Source organism: Rhinolophus sinicus, linkage group LG10, assembly GCF_036562045.2.
Source record: "Rhinolophus sinicus isolate RSC01 linkage group LG10, ASM3656204v1, whole genome shotgun sequence".
Classification (NCBI taxonomy): Eukaryota; Metazoa; Chordata; class Mammalia; order Chiroptera; family Rhinolophidae; genus Rhinolophus; species Rhinolophus sinicus.
This window is the reverse complement of record NC_133759.1, coordinates 42913162-42938308: the sequence shown is the minus strand read 5'-3', so window position 1 is coordinate 42938308 and position 25147 is coordinate 42913162. Positions and strand designations below refer to the sequence as shown.

At 50.4% G+C, this 25147-nt stretch overlaps 1 protein-coding gene and 1 pseudogene across 12 annotated transcripts in view; both read right to left on the bottom strand.

Moving 5' to 3' along the window:
- Nucleotides 1-25147, bottom strand: part of ATP2B2 (ATPase plasma membrane Ca2+ transporting 2) — a 360324-nt gene that overhangs the window by 80182 nt on the left and 254995 nt on the right. For all 12 annotated transcript variants that reach the window (XM_019732636.2, XM_019732642.2, XM_019732643.2 and 9 more), the window contains one exon: nt 658-855. In XM_019732636.2, the coding sequence (XP_019588195.1) occupies nt 658-855 (198 nt within the window). The remainder of the gene's footprint in view (nt 1-657; nt 856-25147) is intronic.
- On the bottom strand, nt 11874-12752 carry LOC109447906 (large ribosomal subunit protein uL18; annotated as a pseudogene).

Sequence of the window (25147 nt, the reverse complement as noted above, 5' to 3'; positions counted from 1 at the left end):
AGCTGAAGGACGGTCCCTCAGAGGCTGGAGTGGACCCGAGGAGGATATCTGTGAATGGGGTTGTCAAGTACCATCAAATCTAAGAGTGTGAATGCAGCTCACTGGGTAAGCAATTTGGGGGCTTTGTCCTCAGACGTGAGAGTGGGGAGCCCTCAGAAAGCAGCCTGGACAGAGGTCTGAGCACCCTCACTTGGATTCTGTCCAACAGAACCAGACTCTCTCAGGGAGGGGCCTGAGCAACACTGTTTTGAAGAAGCTCCACTGCAAAAACCTAAGGACTCTATTAGCTGGGTGACCTTGAGCACGTTAACGCACTTTTCTGTGCCTTGGTTCTCTCGACTTTAAAATGGACATAATCATGGCCCCTACCTCATGGAATTGTTAGGAGAGCATCTCAGCCCAGAGCTTGGCATACCGTAAATGCTCAATAAATGCTCACTATAATTATTCCTATTGATGGTCCAACCCTTGCATTTCACTGGGGGTGGGGCTGAGCCTGGAGTCTGGCTTGGCCACTCACGGGCGCTGTGCCTTGGCCTTGGTTTTCTCACCTGGAAGGAGCAGTAGCCATGAGCCCTCGGCTGTGGCAACCCTCCATTGTGGCCGGGCATGCACATTGCAGGGAGGGAAGTGGGGGTCCGAGGCCCCCCGTCTTACCTTCACTGCTCTCGCCAGGCGGGTGGTAGAAGGAGAGCCCCAGGGAGATGATGGCCGCGATTTCCAGGATGATGAGCGTTACATCTTGCAGCGCTTCCCACACGAGCTGCAGGAAGGTTTTTGGCTTCTTTGGAGGTATGAAGTTTTGCCCAAAAATCTGCTTTCTCTTTTCTAGGTCTGAAGCGGTGCCCGGCAAACCTGTGGACACAGTGCAGAGAAGTTGGTCTGGAGGGCCCAGGAGAGACACACACACGTTGCTGGAATTGTCCCAAGTGGGGCTGGTCACATGGCAAAGGGCAGAGACAGGGAAGAAATAGAGCAGGAACCTTGCAGGCACCAGCGAGGATCCCAGCACCAGTGCTCGATTTGGGCCCAGAACGGGCACCTGGGAAATGCCAGAGATACCTCATAGTGGGGTGAATGGTGGCCTCCCCCAAAGATATGTCCAAGTCCTAGCCCCCAGAACCTGTAAAGGTGACCCTATTTGGGAAAACGGTCTTTGCAGATGTAATTAAGGATCTTGAGATGAGATCACCCTGATTATCTGGATAGGCCCTAAACTCAATGACAAGTGTCTTTGTAAAAAACAGAGGGGAAAAGACACAGACACAGAGAGAAAAAGTCCATGTGAAGACAGAGGTAGAGATTGGAGTGATGCAACCACAAGCCACGGAGGCCCAGAGCCAACAGAAGCTGGAAGAAGCATGAATGCAATGTTCCTCAGAACGTTTGGAGAGAGAACGGCCGACACCTTGCTTTTGGACTTCGGGACTGCAGAACTGTGAGGGAATACATTTCTCATGTTCAAAGCTACCCACCTTCTTTGTGCTCATTTGTTACAGCAGCCCCAGGAAGTGAATACACACCACCATGCCCACCGGGCACCTGCACCCTTGCTCCTGCTTTGCACTCGCCTTCCCTGTTGAGCACAGACTCCGAGGCCTCCGCCTGGGTGAGAATCCCAGCCCCTGCTCCTAGCGCTCTGAGCCTCACTGTCTTCCTCTTTAATGCGGATGGTGATCGCACCTCACCCATGGGAGCCTGTGAGCATCTCATGAGATAATGCATGCAGTCAAGTGAGTGTTTGTTGAGCACCTACTATTTGCCTGGCACTGTTCTGGACACTGGGATAGAGCAGTGAACATGACAGACAGAGCGCCTGACCCAAGGAGCTGACCTCCCAGTGGACACCTGTGTCCAGTACCTGGGGGATGGTGGACGCTCAACTGATGTTAGTGGTTCGGGCGCCATCTTCCTCCAGGTGCATCTGTGCCTTAGAAGAGGAGCCTGAAAGTGAACCTTTCACTGTGAAAATTCAGCTGTGTGGCAGACAGAGGCCAACTCCAGTGGGCGGGGCCAGCTGCACTGTCTACGGGGCCCCTTTGCTCTTCTCCTTCCTTTGGTGCTGCCCTGTGTCACCCCAAGTCACTGGCATGTCATTTACTTTTCCCCTAACAAGTGCCCTGGCACACTGCCTGCCTTGCTCATGCTGTGCAGTGAGCCAGAAGAGCCCTTCCTGCCATGTCCACTGGTGAGCCCATTCTCAGAGCCTCTGCTGAGAAGACTTCCCTCCACCCCAGGCAGACCAAGGTTCCCTGCCCTCACGTCAAGCATGGCCTTGAGCACAGCAGGGCTTACCTGTTCACTGACCCACATCCCCCCTGGGCCTTCGTGTCTTGGGGGTGGACCACTCACACTCACAGTCTAGCACTCAAGGCACTCACCACCTTAGCATCCTCCCACCGACAGTACAGGTGACATGCCTGAGTGTTACAAGCCTGGCCTGGGGTGTCATCACAGAGACTGCAGCATGAATGGGCCCCTGCAGCGGGGCAATGTCTGTCCTGTCCTGGAGGCCAGCCCAGCCCCAGCTTACCTGTGGCTTCATGAGGATAGCTGGGGGGCGGACAGAGAGGGGAGGGAAAGGGGCAAACCCTTTATGGGACCTCTGGTCTCAGGCTGCCCTGGGGGGGGTGTCCCCAGAAGAGCACCCCTACGAGGATGCTGGGGTCAGAGTGATGGAACTTTCTGCTGTTAGTTATGGGGTGAGTGGTCTCATGCCAGATGGTTCTGGGGTGCTAATAGTCTGTCATTTATTGGCTCATTTCTCCATTCATTCATTCAACCCATGTTTCTCAGGCCTCCACGCGGGCCTAGCCCAGTGCTGGGTGCTGGGGAGAGTGTTGGGAAGGGAACAGCTGGTGGCTCATGGACGTAAGAGCTCAGTGGTCTTAGGAGTCCAGCAGTCTATGGTTCAGGGGTACAGGGAGGTGGCCATGTCCCGTCTGGGGTTCTAGGAGCAGAGCCTCTTCTGATGCTGACAGGAAGACTTCCTTCAGGAGCCTCTAAGAGCCAGACTGGCGAAGACCTTGCAGGAGAGCTGGGGGTGGGGGTTAGCTTGTACCTGGGGAGACCCTACACCCACTTTGCCTGTCAGTGTGGATAAGCTCTGGAGATCCAATTTCATGCCTGTGCACTGAGAATGAGGGAGCCCAGAGCAGGGTTATGTCCATTTTATAGAGAGGGAGACTGAGGCCTTCATGAGACCCAGCTGCTGTCTTGCGGCAGCTCCTTGGTCCTGAGAACCCAAGCCAGCCCTGTTCTAAGCACATGGAGATGTTGCCCGCCCCTTCCCATGCCGGGATGGCTAAGCTGCCCATATACAGAGCAAGCGGGCACGACAGTGTGATTCTAGGAACTGCTGGAAGGCTCCTTGTCTTCCCTCCTTTGTCTAATTCTACCCAGAGCCAACGTCTGAAGTTCTTCTACTTGGGCTTCTTCATTCTTTTCACTGAAGCTGTATTTCCTTTGGAGTCTGCGGGAGGGGGAAACCATCATCAGTTCTGACGCCGTGGTGTGGGGGGTTTCAGGCTTTCTCCTGGGAGCAGGTTTTGAGAAAGGGAAGGAGGGCGAGTTCAAGCGGGTGGTGGGTCTCTGAGGAAGGGGGCTATGACCGCTCAACAGTGGCCTCTGGGAGCAGTTTGGTCACCTAGTTCCTTTCTGAGACTCAGTTTCCCCTCAGGGGGAGTTGGATAGGATGGGTAGGCCCTAAGGATACAGGGTTCCCAGGTCTGCAGGCCCTGAAGTGCTCACATTTTGGGGCTCTTCCTAAGACTTGGTGTAAACAAAGAGCTTCACTAAGAAGAAGCTTGGAGGGGGTAGGGCCAGCCCATCTCCAGGGCCCCTCCTGAGTGATTCAGAGAGAGGCGGGTCTCCGAATCTTCTGAGGGTCTGTATTCAAACATTCTGGAGCCTATAGAGTGAGCCACTGAAGACGTGGATGTTCTCTAGTTCTGGGAGTCTGGCCACGGCTCAGAGGTTCTGTCACGCTAGGGATTCAGAGGCTTGGCGTTGAGACCCTGGGTCCTGGGAGACAGCAGAGGGCAGGGGTTGCAAATTCGAATAGCTGTGAGGGCCAGGCAGGCTTTGTGGACGAGTGCAGTGGGTGATGGGAGACAACAGAGGGGTGGGGCGTGGGGCAAAGTGAAGACCCTCAGTCCTTCTAAAGGGGGCAGCTATCGCTCAGCTCCTGTGGGGAGTGTGGGCCCAATGTGGCAGGTCTTCCAATCTTCTAAGAGAAGCTGGACACTTGGAATTTAACGTAAACACTCCCCAGTAAAAATATTCCAGGGCCAAATACAACAGACCCGTAGCTAGATTCAGCGCCCAGGTTGCTAGTTTGAGACCCCGGAGGCTGTGGGTTAGGAAGAGGGCGGAGGCTGGAAGGGCGAGGTGACAGAACAGAATAGCCTTTCTGTCACTTCCCCTCTCGCCTGGGTTGCTCCCTCCCCAGCACCAAGCCCTGTCCTACTCCCCACAGGCCTCTGAGAGGTCCTCTGTTCTTCAGACATAACAGCTCTGAGAATAACAATGTTTGTGCGTTCTGCTACAGCTATTTCCATAACAATAAACACCCCAGTATATAAATCCAAGATGGGAACCTTCAATGTTGAGGCTCATAGGGGGTGCCTGAGGTGGCAGATGGTGGCCATAATGTCTCATTCACCCTCTTTTCCTGAGCTGGAGTTAGGGATACCAAGCCCCAAGAACGCAGGTGGGGTTTGGACTCAGATGTCATGGATTCAAATCCTAGCTCTGAGTGACTTCACCGCTAGTGCCTCAGTTTCCCCATCTGTAAAATGGACAACAGCAGGGCCTGCTTCACAGGGGTGGGATGAGACTTCAGTGGGACACCTTGTGTAAGGTGCAGTGCTGTGCCTGGCATCAGGTGAGGATATTATACTATATTGTCCAGCTTTAGGCAGTGTGAGCAATTCATCATGCCCTCCTCGAGGAGGGAGACTGGACAGGTGAGATTTCAATAACATGGCGGCGGGGGGGGCAGTCCAGGTGAGGATAGTGCCCAGCAGAAGGGCTGTGTGGCCACAGATAAGCCGCTTCTCCTCTTTGGGCCTTAGTTTTCCCACACGTGACATGAAGGGCTGGCTTAGCTGGTGGTTCTGAGGACCTACAGGTGGGACAGCTCACCTGGTCCAGCCCACCTGTCACCCCTTTCCCAGGAGCAGGATTGTGTAGCCTCCCCGCCTTCTGGCTGAAAATTAACATGCGTAGCTTGGGGCACAGAAGCAACCGAGGCTGGCATGAGCGACAAATGGTGTTGGAGATTCAATTTAGATTAAAGGACATCTCACCATTAGCATATTAAAAATTAATACACTGTGTCAAATATTGCTGGACGAGGCCAGCCAGGCACTGAAAATTCAGAAACACAAATGCATGGAAATTGATGTCAGACGCTGTGTGGGACTGTGGGTCTTCAAACGTGTTTCTTTTTGTACGAGAGGCAGAGGACAGAACACTGAGTGACGAGTCCGGTTTGTGGGTGAACGTGGGCCAGCTGCTTCATCTTCAGAGACTCAGTTTTGTCCTCAACAAAGTGGGAACAAAATCACCCCTAGGCTGTGGTGAGCCAAACGGAGAGGAATGTGTGAACGCTCTCTAACCTATACGGGTGCCAGGACTGTGCCTTCACAGTAAAAAATACTCCAGCACTTGTGCCAATTCCTCTACTGCAGTCAGAAGTTGTGTGTTCTATTAATTACAGAAAAGGAGAAAGCCAAGTGCGAAGTGTGGGGGACGTTGGTTGTACAGGAATTATTTGCTGTAATGGCTGCTTGCTGTCATTGGACATTTGAGGAATCCTTGCTCCCAAATTCATCTCTATCCAGTTGTCCAGGACACAAACTGGATTTTTTCCCAGTCTTTAAACCTTTGCCTCTGCCAGTTTCCCCATTCCTCTTCTTCGAATGCCTTCCTCTCCTTTCTCAGCTATTTTGGACCCAGGGTTGAGTGCTGCAAACGGTAGCCTCAGGCTATCAGAGGGGATTTTGTTTGGTGGACACTGTATTTTAAACAAACAGAAATTTGTTGCGAACATTAGGTGATTCCACATAAACATCCTGACATCTGGCTCAGCAAGGGCATGTGCCTGGACCTCGGGGAGTTGGAAGCTGTGAATGAAAGCTCTCTGACCTGAACATTGGGCCCACCTTGGCTCTGCAAGGAAAGCTCAGGGGGACAGTGAGCGCCAGCTTAGGTTCTTTCGTGGGCAGAGGGCAGGACCTCCTCAGAGGTGAGCTAAGGTGGATGGCTGATGTAGGGAGGGAGGGGAGAATGCATGCTCACGTTGGACGGCCCGTGCTGGGCACCTGTCACCAGATGCCAGGGCCCCAGGGACTCAGGAGCCTCCTAGCTAAAGAGGCCCGAGTTCCCCCTCTCCTATTCAGCCCCTCTCAAGGTAGAGAAAGTAGTTAGGGTTGTATTAGATGGTGTGCATCCAATCATCCACTTGCTCATTTAACCAACTAACAAATAACATTTATTGAGCACCTACTATAAGCCAAACATTGTTCTACGTATTGGGGATACTGCAGTGAGGAAGTGGGCTGCTAGGAAGGTTTCTTGGAGGAAGTGTAACTGGGTGAGCTTGGAAAAAAAAGTGGGGGTTAATCAGGTGAAAGGGTGTGGGTTGGGGGAGAGAGGAGCTGCAAAGGCCCCAAAGAGCTTGGAAAAAGCCAATGTGGCTGGAGCATCCCTAGTTTGCCCCTCAGGAGAGGGGGCAGATGGTCCCCACAGAGGAGAACATATCTATTATGTGTCACACAGGGTCATCATTACACAGGCCTTGGGGTGAGAATGAGGGGGTGACCTACTGGAGACTTTGGCTCATGGAACTCAACTTGTTTTCCTCTTCCCCTTGCCTGCCTGGTAGCTCTGCAGTGACTGTGGTTCCCCTCTTGGAGGTGCACTGGAGTGGCATGTATCGTGCCTGTGAATCACCATCTTACTTTTCCTTTCTTCCCTTTGTCTGAACTTCCTCAAGTTGTTTAAAATCTTTCTGTATGAGAAACACTTTCATAAGCTGCCTTGGAGGACATGCATAGTTAGTCAGGATAAAAAGGGGCTATTGAGGTAAGTAGAGGCACAGAGGCTGGGTTAGAGGTCAGAGTGAGGGGGCGAGACAAGAGAATAGAGACATATAAAATATAACTTACTTTCTGCCCTGGTGACTGGGGACAGGGGTTTGTTCTTCCTGTGTGTGGGGCACTGAAACAAAGCACCTTATGCTGACAGGCTGGGCTCTACCAAAAGTAGGGGCTTCTGGCCATTGGGAGGGGCTTAGGGTGAGGGTTCCAGGCCCTCTAGGTGACCTCTCACCTTTTTCTCTGCTCTGAGACCCTCCGGAAGCTGAGCATCCCTGTTTCCAGCCAAGGGACCCCAGAGAATTTTTTTAACCCCCAGTAGGAGCTGGAGTGAACTCTGCCCACTGAACCCGGCCGATATTCGGGGTGTGGGGTGTGTGTGTGTGTGTGTGGGGGGGGTATTGTCAGACTGAGTGAACCTGTCTGCTGCCTGAGCAAACGATTTCAAGTAAAAAGGAAGCACAATAATCACGTCGCCCAGACTTTCCGCCTGCCGTTCAGTGCTGCCACAAAACGAACTGCTCCGTCAGATGCTGGGGCAGGAGGCCACGGCCTCGGGCAGGGGCGAGGGGAGAGGTAGCAGGGAGACTAGGGCGGCTGCTTTCAGAAGTGGTGTGGGTGGGAGCCCCTGTTTCCAGTGACCTCAGACCTGGGTTCAAATCCCAGCTGCTCTTTGGTTCAGAGTTAGTGCCTTGGGCAAATCAGGAGCGTCAGTTTCCACCTCTGTACAATGGGGTAAAAGTACACGTGGCTTGCAGGACTGACAGAGGACCAGGATTATGATGTATGATGTGTATAAACAGTGCCTGGCACACACTGGCCCTCATACATGATAGGTGCAGTTAGGTAACCACCACGCTACCACGACTCCTGTTCCTCTGGGCCCGGAATATGCCTCCCGGATAGTTCTGTCGGCATTGCCACTGTCTTAGATGTGTTTGAATTCACCATCACAGCCACAACACACCCCTACCTTAGTCCTGTGACCTGGTTTGGATGCTTCTTTACTTGCTGTGTGACTTTGAGTAGACCACTTACCCTCTCTGGTTCTCATTTGAGGATCAAACAGAACCAAGGCTCTGACAGTGCTTTGTGAACTGTAAAGCTCTCCTCTTCTGTTGTGATCACCCCATTATGCAGGAGTGTACACTGAGGCACAGGGTCCTTCTGTTGGGAGGGCAACAGAGTCAGGCCTCTTGCCACAGAGCTCAGCTCTCACACCTGCCCTGCTCCAGCTTGATCTAGTCAGGGGTGGGCTCTGTCTGCTCGGAACGAATGCCTTACAGTGACCCTCCCTGATTAAGCTGATGTGAGTCATTGGTCCTGTCAACTCTGGGGTGCTTAGGACATTTCAGATGAAACGAATTGCAAGTGCTTTCCCAGTAAACCAAAGGTGGCTTCATGGGCCTGCTGCATGTATTTAAAAACCAGAAATAAGATTCAAACCAGGCGGTGCCCGTGAGGCCTCCCAGAAGGCAGATGTGTCACTGAGTGTGTGAGAGGCTGTCTACACAGGTATGTACAGAGTCGGGGGTGTGGCTGTGTGTGCGTGCGCAGTGTGGGCACACGCAGGAGTGTGGCACGGGGCTGCATGCAGGAAGGGGCGTCCACATGCACATACCCTGTCAGAGGCCAGGAGAGCGGGCCGCTTGACAGGCATCACTGCTGGGTATTTGGGGAATTCCTGATGTTCCAGACAAAAGAATGAACGGGAGGGCAGACCGGAGTCAGAGCCTCACTACTTGCCAGCTCTGTGACCCTGGGCTGGTGACTTCCCTGCTCGGGGCCTTAGCTTCCTCCTGTGTAGTGTCTACCTCGGAAAGTCGGTGGGAGCACGCCTACTGCGCATGGACCGGCACCGGCACATGGTAAGAGTTCGGGAAGCACTCACGGCTACTATTGAGTTACACTCCCACCCGCTCCTGAAGGCACTGGCTCCTGACTCGATTGTCCATTAGAGTCACAGGGAGCTTGGAACAACATTAACGTCTGGGCCCCAAACCTGGAGATCACGATGGATTGGACTGGGGCATGGCGTGGGGCCTTGGGAGTCTAAGAGCTCCCCAGGGACACACAGCCAGGTGGAGGTGTTTGTGGTTCAGGGACCAGTGGCTTCAGCATTACCTGGACACATGTTAGAAATGCAAATTCTCAGGCATCTGCATTGTGACAGCCCTTCCCTGGGGACCCGAATACAGGCCCTGGTTGAAAAACCACTGCCCTGGGGAGAGGGAGAGGGAGCCAACCTGCTCGGTGCTCTGAGCCACACCAACAACGCTGGCACTGGGGGTTACTGTCGAGGCTGAGGGCAGCATCTTGTCCAGGTCACTCAGCGGCGAGGGACAGAGCCTGGGCCTGGCCTGAATCTACCGTTCCTCACTTCTGCAGGGGCTGCCCGCTCCTGGAGGGCCGCTCTCCCTCCCTGAAAGCTGCCCACAGTCAGGCTCACAACCTGCCCTGAGGTGGCAGAGGAGGGAATCGTGTTGTGATTTGAAAAGCTGACAAACCCAGACCTGAGCTAACTGTGACGCAGAGACCACACTCAGACTCTCTGTCTTCTGTTGGTGGTTGAAAAAGTTTGGAGAAAGAGACATTAGAAACAAGGTGGGGAGAGACAGGAGAGCAGAAGAGATCGATGGGGCAGAGTGGGTTCAGGAGCTCACGTTCAAGGTCGCTCTGACGGCGTCCCTGCCCTGCTCTACACCCCTCAGTGGCTCCCCATTCACAGCTGCATCCGTCTCCTGGGCTCACGGGAGCCTCTCTGATGTTGTCCAAAGGACTCTTCCCGTCTCACTCAGTCCTGCTGTATCCATCCCACTTTCCTGACAAGTGACAGGCCCCATAATATGCCTGGCATTTATCTGTATCTGTCTTGGTTCATCTGGCTCCTGCCCAGGACACCTACCCTTCCCCTCTGTTGAGCTACCATATTTAGTCTCCTGAGACCCAGATGAAAGTTTACCGCCACCTCCTGAAAGCCTTCCTCAATTTACCCAGCAAGGACAACCCATCTGTTAAGCCATGTTTAGGCCAGGAGCAGAAACCTTATCTTAAAAGCCATCTTGTCTTGAATCCTGTCTTGCCATATCTCCTAGGGGCCTGTGATCAGCGGGCCTGGGTGGTCTGGACAGCGACCTGGGACCAGGATATGGAGCTGGTGGGCTTGGTCACGCTCTGAAACCCTTTGTTGTTGAAGGGGGAACAGCCTCGTTCACCCCCTCCTATAAAACTCCACACCCCTCTTTGCTCGGGGAGGTTATGATCTTTTCCCTCTGCTCTCGCCTGTCCTCCTGCTGCTCAAATGCGCCAAATCAATTCTGACACGTAGACCAATCTTGGTCTCCCGCAACCCAGTCCTCCGGCCGTGCCTAAAACCACCCTTCTTGTCCTTCCCTGGTAGCATCTGTCACCTGGGTCATTCATTCACTAACACATTTATTGGGCATCTCTCCTGTGCCAGGTTTTGGCCCTGGGGGGTCAAATGCCAACTGAGATCCACTTTTTGCTGCCACTATCATTTGGACACTCATTCCACCATCCCCTAGAGGAGGATTTTCACAGCACACAGTAGGCCTGCACACAGTAGGCCTGCAGAAAAACTCCCTCCCAATCCTCTCCTGCCTCCCTGGGGATCAGACATGGAGATGTGGGTGCTGAGGCCACCCAGAGCTGCCTGCACACAAGGGAGGCCATGTGCCACCTGTAAGAGCCACTGAAGAAACCTGAGCCCGACAGTGCCTCTGCGGGAAGAGCCCAGCATGGGCACCCCTGTGGCCTTAGGCAGTCACTCTCAGTCCAGGACAGAGCTAAGGCCAGTGGGCATGGCGGGCATATGTACAGTACTTGGCATTTACCATCATATCATGGTGTTGTTCCTGAAGGGCACGGTGCAGGGGGAAGGGTGAGGGGTGTCTCTCTGGTCCGTAAGGGTCCCAGGTGGGCTTTTCTATGGATCCAGGGTCTCTAATAATTCCAGGTGCTGCCATGGGTAGTGTTTCCCGGTTCGTGTGCTCACACAGACCTGGCATCGAGCCCTGCACAGGCCCACGCAGATGCAGCACACAGCTGTGGCTGCAGCACTGGACGGCTGGCGTGAACGTGCACGGCCACTGCACTGGCTGGTTTCTCTGTAAACACAGGACATGGTGTCCACTGGCTTATGTGCACGCACATGGGCGTGGCACAGAATGGGACTGGTCACTTGTGAGCACCTCAGACACCATGTCCCTCTAAGCACCTTGACACATGTGCATAAGGATTTCTCCACTGATTTACATCCACCACTTGTCTTTTCCCCAAGACAGGCTGCATTTTCACCCCCGTCTCCACTGTAGAAATTCTTAGACTCACCAAACCTCTTAGCTCATGGCTCCAGAATTTTTACATGGGCAGGGAAGTAGGAAGGGGGGAGTATGGAAGCAGGTGGTGGGGATTTGGGTGGAAGGTAGGTGGCCAGTGAAAATATCAATTATCTGTACCAAAGAATGGAGGGGTTCAGTGGAGCTGGGGGCCTTGAATAGGGTTGCCAGATAAAATATAGGACATCCAATTAAATTTGAATTTCAGATAAACAGCAAATAGCTTTTAGTATAAGTTGTGTCCTATATAATATTGGGGACACACTAATAATAAAAACGTTATTTTTTGTTTATCTGAAATTCAAATTTAACTGGATGTCCCGTATTTGTCTTTTTTCTTCTTCTTTTTTTAGTTGCTTATAAGTTTATTATTTCCTATATGAAAAATCTTCATAGTAAACTGTTGTTTGGCTTATTAGCTCTCAGCAGCCTGTTCCTGAGCTCTGAGGAAGCTTGCCTTCTTCTGTGCTACCCTATCTTTCTTCTGGCAAGCGACATTTTGGGACGGCGCCACCTCTTCTTTTTAACTTCTTTCTTAGGCTTCTCAGAAACTGGATTCTCTCGTATAGCAGCATGAGCTTTCTTTGACATCTCCTCCATCATGTCTGGAGTTACGTTGTTCTTTATGTATTGAGAGAACTGTTTCTTGTAAGCGTCTTCACCTTCTTCCATTAGATAACGCGTATAATCTGCAACGTTCTGACCCATGAGGTGCTTCCCATGTACTTCTGCACTGAATTCATGCTTTCTGAATCATAACCAGGGAATCGTTTGATATTGTGAGGGATAGACAAGCCTTGGTCCACAGCTCCCTTCAGGGTCCCCCAAACTCTATTTCCAGTAGTAGTGCTGGCAAGCCCTGCATCCAAATACCAGGTTGACCGTCAATGCTTTCCACATTGCATTCATCTCCAGTCACCTCCACTTGACCTTCATAGATCTTGTCCATGCCTAACCTAACCTATTGAGAAGCCTGTGGGCCAGCAGCAGGCCAGTACAATGTGCTGCAGCGTAATTTGTCAGGCCAACCTTCACACGGTACTTTGGGAGTTCATGAGCATAAGCTGCATGGCTATCATATCTCTTTCTCTACAGGCATAAGCAATCTGACAAATGATATCTCTGTCGCTTACCCGAACAATCATCCTATATTTGGGTGTGCTGTATTTATTTTTATCCTGGATTACCAAGCATTTCGGGCATAGTAATCAGTTTTACCCTCATGGTGTCTTCTAAATTTCACTTGGTATCTCTTGAAGTAGGCCTTATTCTTGACAACTTTAACAAATCCCATCCTGCTGAACAGAGCCCCACGTCTGCGGCTCACCACAGCCCACCTGCAGGCCCAGCTCGGCTCCGGGGGAGAAAAGCCAGTATTTTTCTTTGTTAAATCTGATAGCCCTACGCCTACAGCTACCCCAGTCACCTCTGCTTGGTTCCCCCACTGTTAGAGCAAGACAAGTCCTGTGGCCATCCAGGCTCACACTCCTACTTGACAGGTGGGAAAATTGAAGCGGGAAAATGACTTGGCCCAGATACAGGGTGATCCAGCGGCAGAGCTGGGTCTGGTCCCCTGACTCCTGGTCCAGGCCCTTTTCACCAAGGAAGGGGACATTCATCTTAATCAAGTGTACTTTAAAGAGCTGAGCCTTATTGCACACACACAAATTATGGTCATTTCATATTCTCTCTCTGTCATTTAAGAGATTTAATTCAGACTGTCCTGAGGTGACCCTGAGAAGCCTTTATCTCATCCCTTTGGATGAGGAAAATGGAGGCCAAAAAGCCATTTTTCTCTCCTCCTGTGAAGGGTCTTGATGGTTGAACACAGATATCTGAGATGTCATCAAGAGAGGAGCTTCCCTATTACTCCAGGAGGGGGCGCTCTGCAGAACTGCTGCTCGCAGCCTCCCAGCGCGGCTTGCAGAGAGGCAGAGGGGGCCACGTGCCAGACTTGACTCTACCACTTCTGAGACCTTGGGCAAGTGGTGTCATCTCTCTGAGCCTCAGTTTCCTCATCTTCAAATTGGAGCAGAGGGACGACCTAGTTCTGCCCACTGGGGTGAAGATGAAAGGAAGTACAAGATGTGAAGTGCCTGGCACACAGTTAGTGTCCAGAATTTGGGCAGAAAAATCCCTTTCCTCCGGTTGAACTCAAATGCCACCCTTAACACTGCATCGCCAGCTGTGGCAGAGTATTCTTGTCTTCTCACTGTTTTGTGACCTTGAGTAACCCCTTACGTGATGCAAGATCCCTCAACCCCCCTGCCCAGTCTCTCCACTACACTGGGGCTGCAGATGGGGGGAGGGGATGGTGCTATATGCACATGTATGTGCTCTTATGTGACCATCATTCTACACAGGTGACTTGCATTTAACACTCCTGGCCGTTTTATAAGATTGGGATTATAAACTCCATTTTATGGATGGACAAACTGAGGCTCAGAGAGGAAAAGTGAGTTGCTCAGAGCCACACAACTAAAGCCAGGATTTGAACCCAGGTCTTTGAGGCTCCACAGCTGTACTCTTTCCACACCATGCCAGGCTGCCTGCTTCAGCAATGAAATCAAAGCCGACACCTCCACCATTCTCCTTGCTGCTCTTGAGACAGACTTTTGCTATAAACGGAGACTTGGCAATGGACAAGAACTAGTTCCCAGGGATGCCAAGCACCTGAAGGGAAATGGGAAACTTAGTCACCAGGCTGGGTGTTGCTAAATATTTGTGTTGTCACTGTGATGTGGGTTCCTCCATTGGCATAAATAAAAGTCGTATATTTTTGAAAGAAAAAAAAAATTCCACAAGCATTTCAAAAGCTTCGACATTTATAGAAAAATGCATTTCTGTCTTTGGAAAGCGAGTGGGCTAAATAAATTGTGGTACATCCAGTCCATAAAATACTATGCAACAGTTTTTAAAAAATGAGATCCATTTATATGTACTAACATAGAAGGCTTTCCAAGACAAACTGTTGAGTGAAAAAAGCAAGTTGCAGAGCAACGTGTATAGTTTGATTCCATTTATGTAAAACAGAAAACTCAACAAAACAATAGTTTATATTTTCTATGGGTACATATATATGTAAATGTGTAGCAAGATGTCCGTAAGGGTCTGCTCCAAACACATGAAGGTGGGACCTCTGAGTAGGGAAAGGATAGTATGATTAATTGCAGTGGACAAGGGGAGTTTAACTTTGACTGAAATATTTTAATTTTAACCAGGAGAATGTGTTTGTGTTTTATTTGACTAATTCAAAGTTTAACCTAAAGGGGGAAATCAATCCATACGGTAATAAAATATAGGTTTGTTTCCATATAACCTTTGGATGGAATGGACTTGGGGACATATATTCCTGGGTTAGAATTTTGCTTTTATCATTTACCACCTTTGTGTACCTCTGCCCAAAAAAACACTTATCTCAGATCTGACCACTCTCCTTCACCACCCGAATATCAGTACAGGGTGACTGCAGTAGCCATCTCACTGGTCTCCCTGCTCCCACCCTCCATCCATTCTACACCCAGTGGTCAGCTGGAAGTTGTAAAAGGTAAAGTGCACTGTGTTAATTTCAGGCCCTTGCTTAAAATGCTATAGTGGCTTTCACTGCACACAGCGAAAATCCAATCTCCTTGCCGAGATATCTGGAAGGCCCTGTACAGTGTGGCCCTTGCTTTCTTCTGATATCTCATCCCTTTCAGCCTATTTTCTGTGGCTTCAACACAAATGCTTTTCTGTCTCAGGGTCTTTGCATGTGCTGTTCCCTCTACTTAGAATGCTCTTTCCTCATCTCACCTAACGCAGCACTTCCTTTGGCTAAAACCACCATTTCCCCACCCCAGGTTGAACCCCTTTTTGAATGTTCTCATAGCTCCCTGAAAATAACTTTCATTTTAACATTATTTTAAGAACTAATAATGTAATTGGTTTTCTTAGCGTGTGACTCCCCTGCGGAGTCCAAGCTCCATGAGGGCAGGGCCTGCACCTGATACATTAATGTTCAGTCCACATGTGGCCTCTCCTAGACACATTGCATAGGAAGGGAGCGGGAAGGTGTGGGCAATGCATAACTCCAACGTCTGCTCTAAGGCATTTTCAGACTGAGGACTGGGGGCAGGGGAGATACTTGGGGTCTTTTCGAGTAGCTCCCCTCTGTGTCCAATTGCCTCAGTGGACTCCTTTGTTCTTGTTGCTGACGGGAGGCATGTAGGAGCCTCCAGCCAGGTCCCCACTAAAGGACTTGGGGAAGCACACATGTCTAGCCTCAGCCTCACCCGGGGGCATCCCTCACACTTTCCACTTAGGTGTCTGAAATTACTACTGGGGGACAATTGTTGGTAAGATCCAATATCAGAAATAAAAGCCAGGAAAGCAGAAGCTTTCACTTCTGTAATACTAGCTTCTCCTGCTCTTAAAAATGGCAGCTTCTCTGAGGACCAGAAGGTGTGTCTTAGATTCTCACTCAGGATGAAAGAATTCTGGGGGGAATGGGAGACCTGGGAGTGGGAAAGGAAGGTAGTGATGTGGCAGTTATGAAGCAAATCAGAAAACCCATGAAGACCCTAGAAAGTTGAGAGGAATTCCCTTGTGAAAGTTGTTTTAGGAACTGCGTCTACATCCATTACCATGTGTGGGCCCTGCGACTCTACAAGGCATGTATTAAGAGGTCCCCTGTTGCAGATGAAGACACCTTGGTCCACAGATGTCTCACACCTAAAGGTCAAAGCAGTGATGGCCTCCATGGCAGCCCTGAGCACTTACTCTGTGCCAGGCCCCATGTGGGCATGATTCAATTTACATCTCATGGTTTCCCTATGACTTCATTTTATTACCCCCATTTTACAGATGGGGAAACTGAGGCACAGGGCTGTAAAGAAATGTATCCTCCGAGTTTCAGCTCCAGACCTATCTGAATCTAGAGCCTAAGTCTTAACTACTGTATCATGTTCCCCAGAAGGTGAACCTCACTGTAGAAAATTTGTGCAATCTCTTCCCACCAGGAAAACCCTCATGAAGGAGGCTGGAAAGGTATTATAGTAGCCCATCTTATGGATGAGGAAACTGAGGCACAGACAGGAGAGAAAGTGTCTCTCTCCAAGGCTATTTACTGAGGGCGTCTGGATCCGCACTCTGGGCTGTCCACGCCAGCATGCTGCCTCCTTTGAAGAGGAATGTTTCAGAGCCTTGAACCCTGACATGTTCCTTATACCTGGGCCACCTAGAAGGTTCTGATCACCTGGGAGGCTGGAGGCTTAAGGAGGCTTAAGGCTGGAGTCAGACAGACCTGAGTTTGAATCCTAACTCTGTCATTTTCTAGCTGTCTGACCTGAAACAAATTACAGAAACAGCTCTGGGCCTCGGCTTCTGTACCGTGGGCGTCACTGGTAGGTACCTCCCAAGACAGGAATGTGCATTACATGAGGTAATACCCATAATGCCCGCAGCATGACATGTGGTGCGGGGAAATACCTCAATTAATGGAAGCCATTATTGGTGCTATCGTTATCTCCTAAGGAGCTGTGACATTCGTCTTTGGTTCCCAGGGCCACAGCCCCTCCGTCCTGGGAGACTCCACGCCGTGGCCATGGCGGGCAGCTCCTGCGCACGGTGGCCATACTCCTCATGTGCCCACTGAACCTGCCCTCCAATTCAGGACTTTTCCTGTAGCTGGGAGTTCATTAGGTGCCCCCAAGCAGGGGCCCAGAGGCGCCGAGTTACCCAGCCCGTGACCAGCAGGAGCTGGGAGTCAGGACAAAGGCTTAGCCTTGCACGGTTGGAGGGGCAGCTCTGAGGTGCAGCCCGCACGCTCCCTGAAGGGGTGTCCCTGTGGCCCAGAGCAGGAAGCACCTCAGTCGCACTCCTTACACAGTTGTTTCTTGTGTTTTCCTCTCCTCACTCTCACTGCTGAGACCACACCCACATACACACAGCACCTGTACCTCATCCTGGACTCACACTGCTATTTGGGGAACCCAAGCGAGGACAGGTCCGTAGGTGAGCGAGTGTATGAGAAAGCCCTGGGGTCTGGCTCTCAGGTTGCTCTTCTAATCACTGGCCAGGAGGCCTTGCTAGGCCTCTGCTTCCTCTTGACTGAGGGGCTTCCATTAGCTCTAAGGGTCCTCGGAATTTGAAAATTCTGAGATCCTCCTTCACACTTGTAACCGTTTCACATTGATGAAGCCATTAACCTTTTATGAGGGGCCTTCTAAGGCTGCTGGCTCAGAGGGTGCTGCCACTGAGTGAGGGGACGAACCTGTGCTGTGTGGGGCACACAGCACGCAGGGCACCCCACTGACCAAGTCACTTTGGTGACAGACGTCTCTTCTTGTGCTGCCTCCAGTGTGCCTGCTCCGTCTATGCCTGGCCGCTCACCTGACCAGCTGCCCTTCCGGCCCTCACCCTCCTTGGACGGCCACAGCACCTTTTCCAAGAAGCACCTTTGATCACCCACTCTGATCCAATGACCGCTCTCCACTGCCTTGTCCCCCATACAAGTTATCAAGTGGTATTTTAACTAACTCTTCTGATTATTGAATTTTGGGCTCCTGAAGGGCAAGGCCTGTGCCATTTCATCTTGTGTCTTTGCTTATGTCTGGCACACAGTAAATCCTCACTATGTATTTGTTGGGGGAGAAAAGGCAGAGGGAGAGAGAGGGAGAGAGGGAGCGAGGCAGAGGGAGGGAGGGAGAGAGTGGGAGAGAGGGAGGATCCTTGGCTGTGACAAATGATCCTTTGGGGCAACAGCTATAACAATCACAACATCCACATGAAACCCGCTGGTTAAATCCCTCATCATCACAATCATCACAGATGACACTTACATCTACTCTGTGCCAGCTTCTACACTACCTGCTCTCACATGTATAAACTCATTTAATTCTTGAAGTGACTCCTCATGGGAGGGACTATCAGCATCCCATTTTACACAACCAGTAAGTGGCAGAGCTGGATTTGAATCCAGGGAAGCTGGCTCGAGTCCTGTTCTGAACTACTACGTGTTTGGCCTCATTCATTCATTCATTCATTTATTCAATACATTGTGACTGTGCACTTCCTCGAACCAGCACCCCACCCAGCCCTGGCCAGACACTGGTGAGCAGAAAGTTCAGTTCCCACCCTCTGTGGATTTTCTGCATCCACTTGGGGGCTTAACTTTGTAATGCTGTTACCATGTGTTTTGAACTGTGTGGCCACAGTGTCCAATGATTAACTGTGGTTCGAACCATAGCACTTTCCAGCTGTGTGACCTGAGACAAGTCACTCACCTTCTCTAAGTCTTTCAGGCTATAAAATGGGGGAGACCCTGCAGACCCCAGGGGGCTGATGGGAGGGTTATGTGAGGCAATGCACACAGTGGCACTGATAATTATTCCCTAAACGTACCCAGTAAACTACATAAGGCCAACAGACTTGTCTACACTCCATGGAGGACGACACTGAGGGTCAGGGAGGTGACGTGACTTGTTTGAGCTCATGCAGCCATTAGTGGCATAACCAGGATGAGAACCCAGGTCTGGAGATGCCAAGACTCCATGCTCTTGTTGACCCATTACACTGGTGTGTGTGGGTATCTCGTTTGGGAATAGCTAAGCAATTGCACCGGTATCTACCATCATGCTGATGTTTAACTGCACACTGTTGGGTATTCTTTTGTAAATTGTTTGTGTGTCTCTCCAATAATTTGACAAAGGCTGCCTGTGCAACAGAGAAGGATTAGCACCTCTTTCATCTCATGTGCCAGGCACTTCCTGTGCGGGCCTGGCGTGGTGGGGAGTGCAGCACCAAGGCTTGATAAAGGTGCTGGACTGACCCAGGCTCACACTAATACGCTAACATGAGAACCACAGTGACCGCTGGGAAAACATGCTCAGTGAATCCCATTGGAGCAGCCACTGTCATCCCTACACTGATCTAGTGATTTGTGGCAACACCCACTGAAGTCTCTGTCTGGAAACCTGCCACATTCTCTCCTAAGTGTTATTTAGAGGTGTGTTGTTTTGGGAGAACATGTGCTTCCTTTGGCAAACTGTTTCTGAAGTTTTGGTCATTCGGAACACTGGAGAAGTTGCGTGTGTCTGGTTTATGGATTCAGTTCCTGTCACCTGAGGGCCCACAGGTGGGCCCTCTTCACTCCTGAGCTCATCATCTGAATCCGGGCTCCCAGTGTGTCCCATTGGGCTATTCCTGCAATGGGTCCTTCGGGCTCTCCCTCCCAGTCCCATCACCTTCTGTCCCATGACACAGGCCGCTCTTATCTCCCACTGTGGACTTCTGCTTCTCCCTTCTGGAACTTACAATGGCTCTAAATGAAAACAAATGGTGTCTAACACCCGCTGTTTGACAGTGAAGACCAGTCTCATTCATTCCCCTTTCCTTCATCTTTGTTCACATATCTTTTAAACATTTTTTTTTTTTCTGAAAACAACACACATTTTTTATCTTAACAGTTCTGGAGGCCCCAAATCTGTCTCACCGGCTGAAGTCAAGGTAACAGGGCTGGTGCCTTCGGAGGCTCCGATGGCCAGATCTGTTCTTTGCGTTTTTCTATTTCTAGAGGCTGACGACATGCCTTGGTTCCTGGCCCCCTTCCAAGTTCCAGCAGTGTAGCATAGTTTCTCAACAAGTTACTTCACCTCTCTCTGTCTCAGTTTCCTCATCTATAAAATAGATACAGCGTGCGTTTCTCTAAAGATGAAATGCCTATGTGTGAGGCACTTGGAACAGTGTCCTGTATTTAGTAATCAAAATGTGTTTTATCTATTATTTTTAAAAGGGGCGTTGTAGGCTAACAAACATTTTGTGATTGCTGCATCCAAAATGTCAGATGTGTGCTGTCTTCTAAGGACACAAAGATAAATTCGCATGACCCCTGCTTTGAGTTGCTCGTGGTCTGGGGTGGTGATGGTAGAGTGGGGACAGACACCTAAAAAATTAGTTTCCATACAAGGTGATAAAATGCCACCTGAAATGCTTCTCCTTCCGTCTTTGGGTCCTTTTCCATAGCTGGGTCTGTCACCTTTCCTTTGGGATTTGCCCCAGTGCCATCCTCTCCCAGCATCTTTTCCTTCTCTCTCGTAGTATCTACCACACTCTGGTAAATATTATGAGGGCCTGTCTGTCTCTACTCTACCAGCTTGAGCTCTTTACCTCAGTTCTGTAGAAGGTAAATTGTCCAGCACACAGGAAGGCTTTAAGAAGAGTTGAATCGATTCCACTCTAGTTTTTGAGTAAACCTCTTGTGTGTTCTAGTTCTCCTTGCTGACTCCCAATCAGATGTCTCAGGTGGACCATCCATCCATTTGCTTCAGTGCTGGACTTGGGCCAGAATGCCTGGCCCTGCCACTTACAGGTTGGGCATGTTAACCCCCAGGTGCCTCAGTTTTTCCATCTTTACAATGGGGAATATGATAGTATCTACCTGATAAGGTTGTTGTGAAGATACGATGATAAGTTAACGTGCTTAAAACAGTGTTTGGCACATGGTAAAAGTGCGGGCCACTGTTGTGATCATAAGAGACTTTCCCCACATATTGGGATAGGTCCTTCTCTATTTTTCCTTTGGAGCCCATTTAATGTCTGTTTGGAACTGTCACCCTCTCCTGTTTTTGTCTACTTTGTATTTTGCCCTACTGGTTGTGAATTCCTGGGGTTCTCCTGACTGGCTGGGAGGGTCTGGGTCTTGGGAGGTTTTGGGGAGGAAAGGGTGGGTGGACCAGCCACTTCTCTCTGGGAAGAATCATCATCCCCACTGCTCACTGGGTCATACCTGGTTGCTTAGCAACCTGGAACACACATCTCTGCTGCTGCTTGCAATTTTATGGGGAAACAGAATGTTCCCAGTGAACCCTCAAATCACATCCCATTGAGTTTTATTCAGCCTGAGGCCCAGCAACAAAACCAGAAGGAACAGAACAAAGCGCCAAGACATTTGGAGGCAGGGCACTGTGCTAGGAAACGAGCTGCGGTTCTGGCCATGCCCACACCTAGCTGGCTGGGTGATGCAGAGATCCTCACCCAGGTCTGGGTTCAACAAGTAGCTTTGTCACCTCCTCAGTGGCTGAGCCATCTTTCCTTTCAGCCTCTGTCACTGCTCAAGTGCTAGATTGAGGATCTGGTACCTGCTTTGCAGGGCCTTGGTGAAAATGAATGAAATAATGTAGTATGTCACTCTCTTGTTCTCAGCTCTCCAGCAGCTGCCTCACTTTAGAGGAAAAACCCACACTCCTTCTGCAGGCTCCCATCAGCCCCTGCTCACTGTCCTGGCTTCACCTCTTGCCAAATGTCCCCTCAAGTCCCACGTCCGATCCTTTGCCCACTCTCCCCCTCATTCCACGTGGCGGCTGTCCTTTCGTTCTCCAGGTCTTTTCTGCCTCCTGACCCCAGGATTTCAGAGAATCTGTTCTATTATTCTCGTGTCCAGGCTTTTGCTTATTTCCTCCAGAGCCCTTGCTACAACGGACAATCTTAGTTATTTTCCATTTACTTTTTTTTGGTTTGTTTGTTTGTTTGTTTTGCTCACCACCCACAGTTGAATGCAAGCCCTATATGGGCAGTGACACTGATTGTGTTCATGGCTGCACTTATCCGCAGGGCCTAGAACTATGTCTAGCACATAGTAAGTACTCAGGAAACATCTACTGAAGAAGTGAATACACAAATGAAGGAGCTTTCCCAATGTCTGGCGCTTAGTAGGTATTCATGGGCCTCTTACTGTTCATTTCACTTTAGGCTTTTCTGCGAACCAGAAGAGAGGGGCGGGTGGGCTGACACCCTTAAACCCTGTACTGCTTAGTCCCAAATCTATTGAAGGCAATTCTTTTTTGGATATTTAAAGCAAAAGGTAAAAATCCCCATTAACTGAGAAACACTTAGCAAAAAATCATCATTTCTGGTATTTTTCAGAGACAAAATTTCAGGACAGACTTGGCATGATGTGTCCCAAGAGGCTCTGAAATGTAAGTACATGAAATAGGGAGAGGGAAGAATATCTAAGATTCCAGGGCACCTGGAACACATGGAAAGACCAGGGGCTTGGGCCGGGCAGGCCTGAGTTTGAATGTCATGTCTGCAACCTGTTGGCAAGTGAGCTTGGGTACACCGTGCCTCAGTTTCCTCATCTGTAAAATGGTAATAATACTGAAATGAGATGCAAGTCCCCCAATCTGCCCCAGAACTCAGACTGAAACTGCAGGACTGGGACTCACTCCAGCCCCAGGGAGGCCTCTATCAAGCTCCAACCTCAGGGCGGTACTTTCTTCATTACGGAGCGGAGGCCGGAGGCTTGGCTGGCTCCCCGAGATGGTAATTGTTAGGACAAGTTAGGAAAGCTTTTGGGGGGCTGACAGAAAAACTGGCAGTTCCAGATCAAACAGCTAGCCATAGAGGGAGCCCATCATCAGGACATCAGAGGGACAGTTTTACAGCTTGGCCTCGCATTAACTGCAGCAGTCAGAAAAATGATTATTCCAAACCCCGGCCCTCACTCGCGCAATACTTTCTCCTCGCTCGGTAATTAGATCTCCCAGGACTTCAAGAGGATGCTGTGGGCTTTCTGCCAGCTCATACCTCCTTGAGTCTGGCAAGGGGGCAGCAGGAGGTGCATCTCTGCTGGTCAGATCATGGCCACTCCCAGGCTGGTGTCCTCCCCCGGGACCCAACCTCTAGGCGGGGATGAAAGGGACATCCCTTTGCACGTGGGGACAGAGGGAATGAAGGGACGCTGGGAAGGGTTATGTGCAGGGGGGGGGTGGAGACACTCCTCGAAACGTTGGCCACGGTTACATTCTCTGATATCTCCACGGTCCTCAGGCAGAGCTGGGCTGTGGGTTCTAGTTGGGGGAGGTGGACTGGGGAGTCCAGCCCTAACATGCAGTTGTTACACACATGCAGTTGTTACTCATGTTCTCATTTACTTAGAATCCATGCTAGGTGCTGGGGTTTCCGAGGTAAATGAAACTGCCGTTGTCTTCAGGAAGCATAAAATTTGAAAGTCTAGGACAGGGCCTGCCTACCCACCAGATATGCTATAGTTGCCTCTCTCAAGTGGAAATAAAATGTTTCAGCCCTTTAGGAGTTGAGCCAAAGGGTGGTAATTTACAAAGCTACCCTCACTGCTCTATGGTTTGCCTCAGCAGGGATTTTTTTTTTTTGCAATAGGGCTTGCCTGGGATTTTTCTCATATGCCTATTTCTCTGGGATTGGGCCACATTTCTCTGGGATTTGGTAACCCCTCTTCTCACTGAACACCCAATGGCCTCCTGGGACTTAGTGATCTCCCAGCTGACAACACCAGCTTCTGACAGACTAGGAAACTTTTTTCCCCAACACCACAATTTCTCCAATCACATCCCAGTAAGGAAAGAGGCACAGGACTGGGCAAGTTAGGAGACCCAAAGACAAGTTCCGACTCTGTCACCTACTCACTGTGTGATCCTGTGCACCTGTGCAAGTCCTCTCTGAGCCTCTGTTTCTTTACTATAAAATGGGGGGCTGAAAATGCTTATCTCCCAAGGCAGCTGTGATAGAAAAAGAGCTCATGAAGGCTATAGGGCCTCGCAGATTGCCTAACAGAGCCCAAGAAATGGACATAGGGGATGTAAAACACTGAAGAATAGGAGTCCCACGGGAACTCACCCTCAAATCACAGGAAGCAATTCTTAGGCATCCAGCACGTCAGCTGAGACTCAGGTTACAGGTCACCGCCATAGGGAAGCCCTCCTTGACTGCCCATCTAAGCTGTCCCTCCTCCTGGTTGCCCTTAAAGCCCTTACCACTAGACGTTCTCTTGTTCATTTATTTCTTTATGCATTTTTTACTGGACTCCTGTAAACTTTGTGAGGTGGGGACTTTTATTCACTGCTGTATCCCCAGCAGCTATGACAGCACTTAGCATCAAGTTGGTGCTCAATAAATGCTTCTTTAAAGGTTGTGTGAATTTATAAATGAATGCAGTGATTCTTCACCAGGGGGTAGGACATAACCCACCAGAGGGTGTGTCAAAATTCCGCGGGGGATAGTAAGGGGCAGGGCATTTATAGTCTCACCACTACCATTATTATTATTGATTTTCAGTTACAATCCCATTTATTCTTGAATCCCAAATGGCACTTACGGAGGCACGAGCTCTATAGTTGTAAAGGAAGCTCTGGGTTTCTATAGGTTGGGGACTCCCATCTCCTATGGGAGCTGGTTCTTGAGGACCCTGCACCAGGGTAGTGGGCAGATCAGGTCAGGTCTGCAGACCACAGTGAGGAGTTTAGATTTCATTCTAAGAGCAGTGGGAGCTATTGGGTTTTGAGCAGGTGGTGGCACAAGTTGACCCGTATTTAAGTTTACTCGGGCCACTGTGGGAAGAAGAACTTGGAGGCGGAAAGGATGGAAAAGGAAGGAGCTTGCTTACATATCCATTATTCTCATTTAATTTCCCTAACAATCCTGTAGGGAGGCATATCTAAATTCCCTTTGCAGATATGGAAAGTGAAGCTTCGAGAGGGCAAGGGGTTTACCTGAGGTCACACAACCAGTGAGGAAAGGAGCCCGCGACATTGGGCCCTCAGCCAGTACTCCCTGTCCAGGCCCTGCCAAATGGCCCCAGGGCTGACAGCCTCCAAGCCCCGGGTCTGGGATTCTGGGCTCATCGTTTACAGCCCATGAACCCTAGGCCCGGGACCCTTGAGAATGTTTTTGGCCTCC